At 35.8% G+C, this 13,697-nt stretch overlaps 2 protein-coding genes across 2 annotated transcripts; both read left to right on the forward strand.

Moving 5' to 3' along the window:
• Window positions 1-3,930: 3,930 nt before the first annotated feature.
• LOC116174109 lies at window positions 3,931-4,644 on the forward strand. The gene is made up of 2 exons (XM_031491924.1): window positions 3,931-4,044; window positions 4,099-4,644. Exons 1-2 carry the CDS (start codon window positions 4,033-4,035, stop codon window positions 4,573-4,575), a joined length of 489 nt encoding a protein of 162 aa, XP_031347784.1. The 5' UTR covers window positions 3,931-4,032; the 3' UTR covers window positions 4,576-4,644.
• Window positions 4,645-12,886: 8,242 nt separating this feature from the next.
• Window positions 12,887-13,493, forward strand: LOC116174426 (histidine-rich glycoprotein-like). The gene is made up of 2 exons (XM_031492340.1): window positions 12,887-12,943; window positions 12,999-13,493. Exons 1-2 carry the CDS (start codon window positions 12,932-12,934, stop codon window positions 13,449-13,451), a joined length of 465 nt encoding a protein of 154 aa, XP_031348200.1. The 5' UTR covers window positions 12,887-12,931; the 3' UTR covers window positions 13,452-13,493.
• Window positions 13,494-13,697: the final 204 nt, after the last annotated feature.

Raw genomic sequence — 13,697 nt, forward strand, 5'->3', positions numbered from 1 at the left:
GAAACTCGATGCCTCAGCTTTCCATTAGCAAACTAAATGTAAATTGTAATTCGCAACTTTGTAAATAAGCCGAATGGGGAAAGTATCTAATCAGAATGGCTGGCCACCAACTTTTTGATAATGCGTCAGCAAATTAACTTAACAAAACTTCCTTGTTTGTGTTGCTACTTCCTATTCAATTTTAGAAGAGATGACTTTACCCACGCACGCTCCAATTTTTCAAAAAGCTATAATGATATAAGTTTCTGTGCAAGTCAAGATTAGGTCATAATTTATAAGCTTTAGATTGTATCGGTTTAATTAAACTTTTCCTATCCTCAAGTTGGATTGAAACAATAGTTTGCGTTAAAGATTTTTGTAGGTATCATGAAAAACGAACCCTTCTTGAAATATGACTTTGTATACAATTATTTTTGGAAGATCGAAGTGCAGGAACTGGAAATTTACGTATGTTGTAACCAAAAAAATTAAACAGGCACAATCAAGTGTAATTTTGTAAAAAAAGAAGACTCTGAATACATCAGCAGGTCGCTCTCAATGCTGAGCAATATTTAAATCTCATCCTATAACGTTTAAAACGCGAGAGTTAAAGCCCTAGATTGTTCCGGGAAAGGCCTGGGAACCGCTTCGGGATTGCAAGTTAGATTCGGGAATTATTTGGTCGACATTAAATAACAAAGTAGATTAAAACGTGTAAAAATATGGGTTGTGCCCAAATTCTGTTTTCTCTGAAGGCAATGGAAAAACAGGCGGCCGATGAATTTGATGAAGGGGTGCAAAAAGTTATGTTCGAGAATGAGCTCTTAATGAAATCAAGTTTTGCAACTCTTAACAACTTTTAAACCACAAATTTTCACATAAAATCTTCTTTAAAATAGAGGTTTTTTAATATGACGGAATTTTTATAAACTTTGTTAAATGACCGATGATGGCTAGTTCCTGCAATATCTTCTCAATTACTCACTTACACATTTTTAAATAAAAAACTAATTTTGTTCTACCAAATCTAATTTTCATGGCATAATAAAAACACACGCAATAAAAAAACTGATTCCAATATCTTCTAGAGGTTAAATCTTTAACAATTTAAAGATTTACATTTTCTTTAATAATCTGTAATGAGTTTCAAAACTAAGAAAATTTGTGTTAAAGATATCGTTAATTTGACATAAATGCATACTAAGGTACCTCGTAAACAGGACGTCCTTGTAGCTAATGCTACAATAATAAGGCTCAGGAAAGAATTTTATTAGAGGCGCCTCGAAATGAATGTGCTTTGAGCCGTTCCTTGTGGTTACTAATGCTTTGATTCTTGTTGACTTGTATCGTTTTTAATGGGTAAGATCTTAGTTCTTCTTTGACCAGCTGTAACTAAACCCTACCAAGATAAGATCATCTCTTTATCTACGACTCTCTGGAGCCTAAGACTTCCTAAAGATATTAAAAAAACAAAGTTTTATTGAACTGAAATACGTAGAATAATGGCGGTTGTTAATTCCCACCCCAGAATCAAGAATGATCGTACAAATTATCGGAAAGATCAATCCTGTAATTTTGATACCCTGCTCACTTCTTATAATATGTGATGCTAAACTGCTCTATCCTCAGCAATCTCAAAAATTCCATTATCTTTACATTAACCGTTTATTTAAATTTTCCATTATTCAGGAAATTTGTCCGCACGATTAAACGTTGTGCGCTGGTGCACCATCCTGTTGAAACCTACAGTTTTCAACTTTTGTTGGTGCCGTACCTCGTTGTATTCGCAATAAAGAATGCTACTTAATACAGTATGTATTTTTTACGGACCATATAAAAAAATAAAGTTAATGACGATTCCCCAAAACGAAACGTTGTTTTGCAAACCTCTCAAGCAGAGTTTTTCCCAGAGATATATCCAATTTTCCCCCACACAACAGAGGAGGGAGTCTCGTCATTGATGGTCGGGGTAAAGTTGTTTCAGCTCTCGGTTTTACTTTGCTTAATTGTGCGTCGTGTGACGGCCCTGCATTTTTCGAAGGTTATCATGTTTTCTAAACTTGGGCTCTTTTTGTAACGGCGAAAGGCTCTCTTGGAATCTTTGATCGCAGCTTTGTATTGTTTATATGCAAATACAAATCCGTAAAATCGATTCACTACCACAGACGTCAAATAGAAAGAGAAACCACTCCAAAGATAAATGGTGAAGCCAAAACACTAATCTCTTAAGCAGGCAGACAAAAGTCTGTAAAAAGTAAGGGGGTACCAAGAGAAATTTGCATTTAAGGAATGCGAAAGCAGAAACTTCACCGAGGTGAAACGAATAGAACTCCGCGCAAGATAAACTTTAGAAGGTAGGTATGGAATTAGACATCATGGAATACGTCTGCACGATCTCCGTCGGCGACACAAAGAACTATTGTAATAAGAAAAGTATAACACTTGGAACAAATTTTACAGAAACAACTTACATCTAAAGTAGTAGATTACAAAGTAAATACCGAGATGGCGTAAGAATATCAAATACCTATACGTTAGAGTAAAATTTTAAATTATGACACAAATCAAATAGAACCAGGAATATCAATCGGTAAGAAAATAACGTTACAATTTTTTTTATTGAAATTGGCGTTTACTGCGTACCTCCTCTCGCCTTGGTAATAATTCAAAAATTTTTAATTCATAAATTAGTTATGCTTAAATACTCGTAGGACTTTAGCAACTGTGTATACCACACCAACATAAAAATTTAAACTCAGTTTTTAAACGATTGGATTTTTGACATGAGACTTTTAATTACCTTTCAAGTTTCAATATTCCACTGCGTGGAGTGTCACTTTTGTGGTAGTTTGAACATTTTTTTTTGTTTACTTAAGCTTAAGGCACATCAACCTCAAACACGTAAATATAAAGATTCACATGTACCAATTTTAAAATATGGTTTCCCCTTGATATCCCTCTCCTATTTTTCATTTTCCTATTTGGCGGATTGGCACTCTTGCGGTAGATACGCGTATATGGAACTGTTGGTCCACGTTAGACGCCAATATAATACTAGCAATTGTGACCTTTTTCAGGAAAATGTTCTGTTACTAGAATTTCTCAGTTGCATCTTTTTGTTTCGTAATTATTCTTAAAGGAGGCCATCCTTTTCACTATAATATAATAATACATTTTTAAAGCCTTACAAATCATTTGCTCATTTCCCCAAAACACTTCCGTTAATTTTAGGAAAATGCATTCCGTTTTCATTGAAATTCGATGTAGTCTTTTATTTTTCGTATTGTCTCATTTTTCTTGATTTTTTAAAGACAAGAGAAAAAGGTACTAGCTAACTCAGCTAGTCACATCTAACTACAGATAGTAATATTTGGTTATATTCAGATTCTCTCTCGCTACAAGAATATTTCTTTCGCTAAGGTCCTGTATTATCAGAACACGTCAGTGGTGTTATACGTGCAGTAATGGAGATAAGTGGAACAGCAGACTGGAGCAGTATTAAACTCGCCCCTTAATGTAGATATTATTTGGTGGATAATAAAAGGCAATTTATTATTAAAATGTCAAGCTACACCTCGAAACTGAAAGTTGTGTTTACAACTAGAGTCCATGATCTAAAAAGATGGTGCGAGTGTGACCCTTTTAGGACTTTTTAAAATAGCTATCTGGCATTAAAATAGATTTAATTATCCAGTTCATAATTAATTAACGCGCTTAGTCACCGGTTTTAAATATATTAATTCTTATTTTCGTGACAAGTTAAATAATCTATTTGATTTGGTAACAAAGACTTGCAGTCGAGGTTTGTTAAATTACTTATTCGTGTAAAATCAGTTTAAAGGTATTATGTCATCTTTTGGTTTGTGCGAAATTATTCAGCAAATTATGTATTTCTGTTCGATTATTTTTTTATGTTACTGTAATAAATCCAGTGTCCTTACAATTATCAAAGGTTAATACCTATACATTATGCAAATGCTGAAGATGTTACCGGCTATATAAGCTCATCCGCTCCTAATTCTCATCACTCAGTACCTTCAGAGCCATTCAGCCATGTCCAAGTTGGTAAGTACAATAATGATCTATTTATTCATTGTTTTACAATTATAATTTCTATAGGTTATTGTATTCGCACTCATCTGTTCCGTTTTCGGTGCCGAAATCGGATCTGCACCGAAACATGCCGAACCCGAAGTGAAAGCTCCGATCGCGGCTGCTCCCGTACCAACCCCATACGCGGCCTACAACCCGTACGCGGTTCAAGGCTTCCCAGGACACTACCCATACCACCACGGATACAGCGGTTTCCCTTACACTCACGGCGCTTACAACGCCCACTACGACAAATCCGTCTACCCGTACGGCGCCCACTACGACAAATCCGTCTACCCGTACGGCGCTTACCAGCATCCTTACCACTACAGTGGATACCCGTACCCAACTGGAGCACCTCTCCAAAAATCCGCCGCCCTCGCAACTCCTTACTCGCACTTCGGAGCTCATCCTTTCGGCGCCCCAAGCCCCTTTGGATACCCCGGATACGGCGATTTCTCGCGACCAGCTCATTTTGGACGTAGCGTGGCACCTAAAGCGTAAATATCCCATCTATAACAACTCCTTTTAAAATGTATAGCCTTCAAAAATAAAGTACAGTAAATACATCAACGATTTTATTATTTTGAAAGGATCTTACCTTTTATTACCTTCGAAAATAATGCAACTGACATATAAACATTTGCAATGGTACAAGAAATTGCCCCAAATACCCAAGAACACTTTATTGAGCTATCCTGTTCTAGACAGTAGAAAATTTTAGAAGGCCCTCAAACCCACTACGCCTGCTAAAACACTGGGTTATACTTACAACTTTCATTCTTGTAAGTTACTCATGCCTATGTATGGAAAACTCTTCCAGAAAACAATGGTAGAGTGCCCTCGTCCATTATTTTCTCGCTTGTAAATACTCGTACTAGCAGGAAAATCCTGGTTGTATAGGCAGAATAGACGTTGGAAACCGCAACACAACCAATACCGGAAACTTTAAATGCCATCTTGAGATCCAAATTTTGTAAAGTGTGATGAACTTTTTGACAAAGTAATCTGGCTAATATGAATAAAAGGAAGCTGGATTTGCGCTTTTGATCGTTTCTTTAAAAGTTGCTACTCACTCAATTTCAAAAATTTTCTGATATAAAGAACTTAACAATACTTACGTGTTACATAATCCTAATCTTTTTTTTTAGCCAACAAAAGGAGAAAGTGTCAACCATTACTTTAGCATACTTAAGATCGATTTTGACAGCGAGCAATAAAAATAGCGTCCTTTATAGTGTGATGATAGAAGCGCGGCAGGTGTGATGACCAACTAATTATAATAATTTTGCGATAAATTCCCAGTTTAACGTTTTTACGACCAATTTTCTCCTCGGTTGTTATTTAAACGGTGTATTTATATTTCAGATTACACTTTAAATTTTGCCTATATTAGTTTATATTAAAGTTCTCGTAATATTTCCATATTTTTCTGTTAATCCTGATGGGAATGTGCTGATTAATTAGCTGTAAACAAAATTGCCATGAACTTTAATGTAGATGCTTATGATTGTAATCTTTCTTTGAAAATCAGAACACCTTAATTTACACAGGATTCGCAACGCTTAGAATTCCAACAATATAAAACGATTCAAGTCTCTTTAGTTCAAGCAGATCACTAGAATCATTACCTAAGACACGCATTTGGGATACAAATCAATTATTAAGGATTCGTCACTGGCCGGGTCAAGAAAGAAACTCAAAAATTTAAAAAAAAATGCTAAATTGTAGCTTTATGGAGAGTGGGTTTGGAAATAAAGTGTGCTCTCCTAAGTCGTCCTACAAGGCAGCATCTACTTTGTAGATCTTTCTGGAGAGTATACGTGTTGGTTAGGGATCAGCGGAAACCGTGTATCTATCGCACAATCTTTCAAGTGTCCTTAGGAGAAAGGACATCAGACTTTTGTGGGCGGTTGGGGTTGATCGCAACCCTTCAAGTGAGGTGCCTATAAAGTGGTATGACATAACCATCTATCAAACGTCGTCGGTCGGTTCGGATCGCTTACGACCCCCGCCCGCGACTTTACATCTCTATTAGTGGTTATCGCACCGGAAACTATCGGTTAACACTTGTTTTCCCAGTGATTTGTATTTATAAATTCACGTGTGCGGACAATTCGCGCCCGGACAATTCGCACCCGGATATTTCTGTAAATCTTTGGTTTATTAAAATTAAATATTTTTAAGAGGCGACTAGACGATTGCCTTTACAGAATGCATGTAGTAGTGCACATCTTGGTAAACATCTACTTCATGGAAAAATAATAGTTATTTGGTTTTTCATTTTCAACACATCGCGATTCTTAAGTATTTCCATTTCTTAAATATAATCACGCTGGTTTTTTTTGAAGTTGTATGAAGAGTCTGATATAGTTAAATCCTGTAATTTAAGAACACATAATTTTTATCTACTGCGCTTTCGTTTTGAGAAAATAAGAATAGGTAACTGAAACGTCTTTTGTGGAGTAATTAAATACCAAATAGTTATACCTAGTTATAGTATATCTACAATATTATGTGTAATATTCGCTACTTTTGAGACGCTCTTAATATTAAAACAGAATCAACATATATATACCGTACACAAACAAAGTGATAAGTCTAAAGTTAAAAATATTTACATTATAAGATCAAGATGAAAATAGAAAAAAGAAGTAACTTTAACGCTTCCTTACATAAAGATTTCTTAATGAAGACGCACATAAAAAATTGTTCTTTATTTCTTTAGTTGAAAAGGGTGACAAAGGAAATGAATCAAATTTATTTTAGACAAAACGAGTATGTACGAGTATAAATGACAATAGAACAATGCATTTCATAGATGGCACTAAATTTGGATAAGTAATTAAGATAATATTATAATTAAAGGTAAATTTGAAAAGACCCCGAAAACACAAATTGCACTTCATAAAGAAACAATAAGAGAAATATCGTAATTACATCCTTTCTATTATTTCTGGAAGATGAATAGGGTTTATTACAAGGTAAAAGTAATTAGGTCCGAAAAATCAGGTTTAAGTACGTATGACCACAACTAATATAGTATCTTCATTCTTGAACGTTTGATAGAGTCTTAAAATGTATCTGAGCACGGGTTTTGTTTTTGTGTATACTTTTTTTTTAATTTAAAAAAATTTTATTTCTGGTGGTAGTGTTGTGGTGGTGTTCAGAAAAGGTAAGTTTCCAGTTTTCTTAGAACCAGTTTTACGTTTCTTTGATCACAGATTTATATGGCTATATGTTGATTATTGGTGACTGAGTAAAATTACACTAACTGCTTATTTTTTTGCGTTATCTTTGCTACAACTATGATAGTGAATGAACTTAAAAGTTTCTTTTTGATTTTCTTACTGTTATTTATTTTATAGTTTGAAGAGATACATGGAAAAATTCTGGCAATTTTTTAAGAGATTGTTAATAATCAAAACAGTAAAGCTTTTAAAAATCTTGAAACGTTTTAGGAACAGATCGATATTGATGATTCTTTCTTTTAAATGTTTGTAATTATTAAGTAGGTACCTATATACTTCGTTTTTAATTTTTGTATGGCATACCTAGTACTAAAGCAAAACGCTTAGCATTGGTAATTGCGCAACAAGGAAGATAGGACATCATTGGAAAGGCTTTCCTTTTCTGAATTTGGCGAGACTATAATTTTTTAGATTTAATATTTTTGAAATGTTTTAAAAGTAAGTTGAGGGCGCGCTGTTGTTTATGTCATTGGAAGGATGTCGGGCCGATGACTATGTAATAGAAGCTAATGCGATCGTGCGTCAAAATTATGCACTTGCAAGTGGTATAAAAAAGAGAAAACCTGTATACCTGCAACGTCGAATGCGCTGGAAATGAAACAACTGAACCAAAAAAATTACATATCCGAATTCAGAGATGGGCGACCTTACCAACGATGCATCATTTAAGATTTTAAAGGTTGCACTGTCAGCGATCCGAGACAAAGACATTAGTGAGCAAGTTTTATTTTAGACACTGTTTCCTTCCATGATCAATTTGACGTACCAAAGCGTTTTTTGAAAATTATTTTAATTTACAGAAATAGCTATGTATGGTTTCTAATGCAACACCGTATATTATTTAGCTTCGGAGAAATAACACCAAAATCTCCCCATAAAAATTCTTATAATAATAAATGGGTAGATTTTGGTGTTATTTCTCCGAAGCTTCTTAAGCACCCCATTGAGAGTCATGGATCTTCACAATTTTAGTATATTATTTAAATAATAGCCGTATAATTTATAGCAAGATCAATTTTTTTCACGATATTTATCAACATTTTTTGCTTTTTTCGTTACTTTACAGTTCTTATCTCTTTAATTTTACGGAAACTCTCAAGAATCTATTTGTTTTACGTTCAAATATGAGTATAATTTACTTGAAATTATTATTATACGTATTTCGTTATGTGTCCTGTAAATGGACGACATCGAAGGTTAGAGAACTAGGAAACTTAACTTGCAGCTACATTTTTGTAGTTATTAAAAACTAGTGAAAAATTGGAGACCGAATTATTTCTATGCGAATTATAGGGATGCCAATTTTTCGAGTGCGAAAATGTACGATGCGGTGGGAAATGTGAACTCTCTTGACGATAGGTATGCTGGTGCAAAAGTGCCCAGACATCAAAATCTCAGGGGAACAAAATTCTGGTGCGAATTATTCCGGTGCGAATTATCCGGGTGCGAATTGTCCGGGAGCGAAATGTCCGAGAGCCAATTGTGCTATAACCATAAATTCACCATTTACACTAAAAAATCCTGCTCCTCTGAGCCGATATGGTTATGGGAGTGTTGAATGCTTTTTTGTACGAACAAGACCAACAAGGATCTGAAAAATTGCCCAGAAAGCTTTCTAAGAGCCATTAAAAGCTAAAGGAAATCGTAACTGCTCTTGGAAAAGGTAGAAAACTTCACAAACGCGATAGAAAAAGTTTTTCATGATCTTCAAGTGCTTCACAGATCCGTTAATTCTTTTTGAGAAGCCCTTTATAGTCTAGGACAGCGGTTCTCAAACTTTTTTCAACGCGGAGCCCTATGATTTTGATTATTATTGAAGTGGAAAAAAATTTTACTCAAAGACATGTATTATCTTTATTTTTTACAACAGTATATGTATATAGGTATATAAGAAAATCACGATTATTAGTGGGATGAATGATATTGTTTCTTTGTAGCGCATAGTTTCTTGATATCGGGTTTATACTGTGTAGACTACAATACAATAAAAATAAGCGACACTATCTACAACACGTCGTCATTCAACTCATACTGCTAACTACGTACACATGAGGTTCAGACGGTTCATAAGTTGACGATGCGCTTGCGCTAATATTCCTCTCTCAGGCAACTGCCACCAGGAACAATATCGTTGCTCTTTTAATTGTTAGTTATTAACTTCAACATTCTATATATTTTAAAATATTGCAGTGAAGGTTTAGTCTTTAGTAGTTATTTTCTTCTACTTATTTTTAGTACCTACCTTATTTTTAAAATTTTGTTTACACGTGAATGGTTACGCGGAGCCCCTGTAAACCGTTCGCGGAGCCCCAGGGCTCCGCGGAGCACACTTTGAGAACCGCTGGTCTAGGCGATAAAGACATCTAACTGGACATTTTGAGGTGGAAAAGAAAAAAATGGTGGAATATGTTCAGTTAGGTGTCAGAAACAACATATTAAAAATCCCACCCCCAAGACCCTGTGCTAAAGGCTCCAGCCACCCCACCATCCCCCAAAAACCGTGTTTTCGCTCTTTTTGGCTGATATCTCGCGATCTATGAGGTCTATATGAAATATTTTTAGTTGAAAATATATCTCGGGAAATTTTATGCAAGATAGATACTCAGAAGTTAGCCTAGGTGTACCTCTTAGCCTAGGAAATTCATAAAAGAGACGAAAAGCATCAATTTTCGTGGCTTTTTGCAAATATATCGCTACCTGTAGGGCTAGATGAAATATTTTTAGCTGAAAATGCTCCTCGTGAAATTTCTTACAAGGTAGATACTCAGAAGTTAGCCTAGGTGTACCTCTTAGCCTAGGAAATTCATAAAAGGAGACGAAAATCATCAATTTTCGTGGCTTTTTGCAAATATATCGCGACCTTCAGGGCTAGATGATATATGTTTAGCTGAAAATGCTCTTCGTGCAATTTCATACGAGATAGGTAACTGAAGAGTTGGCGTAAAGTCACCTTTCACCTTCAACTTTCATGTGTGGGGAAATATTCATTGTAAAACAAAGTATTTCTATGTACCATTTATTCACGTAAAAACAGTATTTTCATATTAAAATATTCACACATTCATTTATACCTCAACGTAATCATTATCCTCTGCAGATTCCACTTCGTCAGGCTCTTCGACGTCCTCTAGTGCTAGTGGGTGGTCTGAAATTACCGACTCGTAGTTCTCCTCGCTTTCCGCTTTACCTGCATGGGTACCCTGAAACAACCACGTCGCATTTAGGCACGATGTTCCATGACACTGGACGCAGAATTCGTTCTTCAGACCTACAACAAGAAGTATTATGTCAAAAAAATTTTATAATTAAGTATACGAATATAATATTCTCTCGTGTGTCCTAACTCCTAAGTGTCGGGTAGAGAAGGTTTACCTGATTTTCTGAAACAGTTGCAAGAAATCAGGTAAACCTTCTCTACCGGACACTTAGGACACACGAGAGAATATTATAATCGTATACATAATTATAAACATTTTTTTGACATAATGCTTCTTGTTGTAGGTCTGAAGTGTAATGAACTCTGCGTCCAGTGTCATGGAGCATCGTGCCTAAATGCCACGTCGTCTCTTCAGGGTACCCATGCATCAGGTAAAGCGGAAGACGAGAACTACGAGTTGGTAATCTCAGACGACCCACTACCACTAGAGGACGTCGAAGAGCCTGAAGAAGTGGAATCTGCATCTAGTCTATAACTTTTGATTGAGAAGTCTGATCGAAAAAGTACGAATTGATTTGGATTCTACGCACCCAAATTAATAAGAAAAAGTGTTTCCCCGAGAAATTTTGGTGTAGTCGATTTTTGGTAAAAAAGGAAGGTTATACACTGCCTTTTTTTGAGCCCCGAAAAAAAATTGTCTCAGATCGACCCGGAAAAAAAAATTTTCTTATAGAATGTGGCCTGTAGAATCCATAATTTCAAACAGTTCCAAGATTGGGCTACTAGTTCAAAAGTTACAGCCCTTTGAATTTTTTTCAAATTGGTTTCTACTCTATAACTTTTGATTGAGAAGTCTGATCGAAAAAGTACGAATTGATTTGGATTAGTATAAGGATAATGATTACGTTGAGGTATAAATGAATGTGTGAATATTTTAATATGAAAATACTGTTTTTACGTGAATAAATGGTACATAGAAATACTTTGCTTTACAATGAATATTTCCTCACACATGAAAGTTGAAGGTGAAAGGTGACTTTACGCCAACTCTTCAGTTACCTATCTCCTATGAAATTGCACGAAGAGCATTTTCAGCTAAATATATATCATCTAGCCCTGAAGGTCGCGATATATTTGCAAAAAACCGCAAAAAAAAACACGAAAATGATGATTTTCGCCTGCTTTTATGAATTTTCTAGGCTAAGAGGTACACCTAGGCTAACTTCTGAGTATCTACCTTGTAAAAAATTTCACGAGGAGCATTTTCAGCTAAAAATATTTCATTTAGCCCTAAAGGTCGCGATATATCTGCCCAAAGCTACGAAAATTGATGATTTTCGCCGCTTTTATGAATTTCCTATGCTAAGAGGTACACCTAGGCTAACTTCTGAGTATCTACCTTGTATGAAATTTCCCGAGAAATATTTTCAGCTAAAAATATTTCATATAGACCTCATAGATCGCGAGATATCAGCCAAAAAGAGCGAAAACGCGGTTTTTGGGGGATGGTGGGGTGGCTGGAGCCTTTAGCACAGGGTCTGGAGGGTGGGATTTTTAATATGTTGTTTCTGACACCTAACTGAACACATTCCACCATTTTTTTCTTTTCCACCTCTTAATGTCTATTTTGCCAATTTTACAGTCTCTATCGCCTAGAGTCTAGACTATTAGGCGATTATTCTATAAGATTCTATAAGAGAAGTGGCGTTCCCTTAAATACTCCAGAGAACGGTTCGCAACCGTTGGAAAAGGTGTACGTCTCTTTACGCTATTATTTTATTTGGATAATTCACCCTATTTGATTAATTGAAGACGTAGTTTGTTATAATAATAGTAATTCTGTACAACAACCCTTTAGTATTAAATATTCCGTGTTACGATCCATCATGGAACCATAATTTGGACAACTAGGTGTTTTTGTATTATTTTATTGATTATCTGAGCTTTTGTTCGATTATAAGAGCCTCATCGTTTCCTGTTATTCAATTTTTTTGCAAAGCAAGTGAACTTATAATAAATTGAACTTTGCAAATCTTGTTCCGATTTCCATAAAACAAATTGTAAAGTTCAAATCCGTATCATCTTCTTGTTATGCTAATTGTTTTTATAATCAAATCGTAGCAAAACCTACGGATTACGATTATTAATATTTGCAGTAATGCATTTTTCTATTTACTTGTAAAATGTTAAGTGAAACATGAATTTTAAATTTCAAGTAGGTACTTGCGGTTGTTATTAATATAATAGTGAACTTTTGCTAAGTACGAGTAGAACACGATTTTTTTAATTTTATGTAACAGTGACTAATAAGTGGTATCATCCGTGATTCTGAATCTATAATGTGGGTAAAAAGTACTAATTTATGGTTCATGGAAATGGTAATTTAGAAGATGAGAACTATATAAGGTACAATCTTTTCTGGATACTGCATAGATCGGTAGCATCTCCAACAATGTACAAACTCGTAAGTATCTCAATATACTAATAATTTTGTTTGTATCCTACTTGTTTATTTACAGTTCGTCTTATCCGCCGCCTTATTGGCCGTCGTCTCAGCAGAGCCCGAGGCTAAACCCGACGTTTCCTCGGTGCACGGTGTCCAGCCAGTGGCTCCATTCACCTACGGTCACCACCCCCACGGTGATGTACTTAAGCACTACTCCACGTACCACCATGACGCTGGCAAGTACGGAGCTTACCACCCTTACGACAAATTCGCCGCCTACCACCCCCATGGTGATGCACTTAAGCACTACTCTACGTACCACCATGACGCTGCCAAGTACGGAGCTTACAACCCTTATGACAAATTCTCGGCCTACCATCACCCAAGCCAATATTACGGCGCCCACCATTACAGTCATGGACTTCATGGATACCCTGCGCATCATGAAGCGTACACCGCCGGTTACCCGTACCATGCTGGTGCCTTCCACCACTACAACAACCCCCTGGTTCATCACAAATATTAATTGTACTGTCTGAAATAAATAATCTCAATTAAGAAAACGTTATTGCATAGGTTAATTACGCCAATATTTATGTTCAGCTATTTCTGATCACCTCCATGTTTGTGGTGGCAGCGGCTAATCCCGGAGAGATGATAAAATCAGATCACGCTGGTAAGCATTATCTTCATAATGGACATCACTTCCACCATGCAGTTCCCATCGTTCATGTCGTTCACGGGACTCGCTTTAAAGGCCACCCTTATACAC

The sequence above is a fragment of the Photinus pyralis genome, unplaced genomic scaffold, assembly GCF_008802855.1.
Source record: "Photinus pyralis isolate 1611_PpyrPB1 unplaced genomic scaffold, Ppyr1.3 Ppyr1.4_LG6, whole genome shotgun sequence".
Taxonomy (NCBI): Eukaryota; Metazoa; Arthropoda; class Insecta; order Coleoptera; family Lampyridae; genus Photinus; species Photinus pyralis.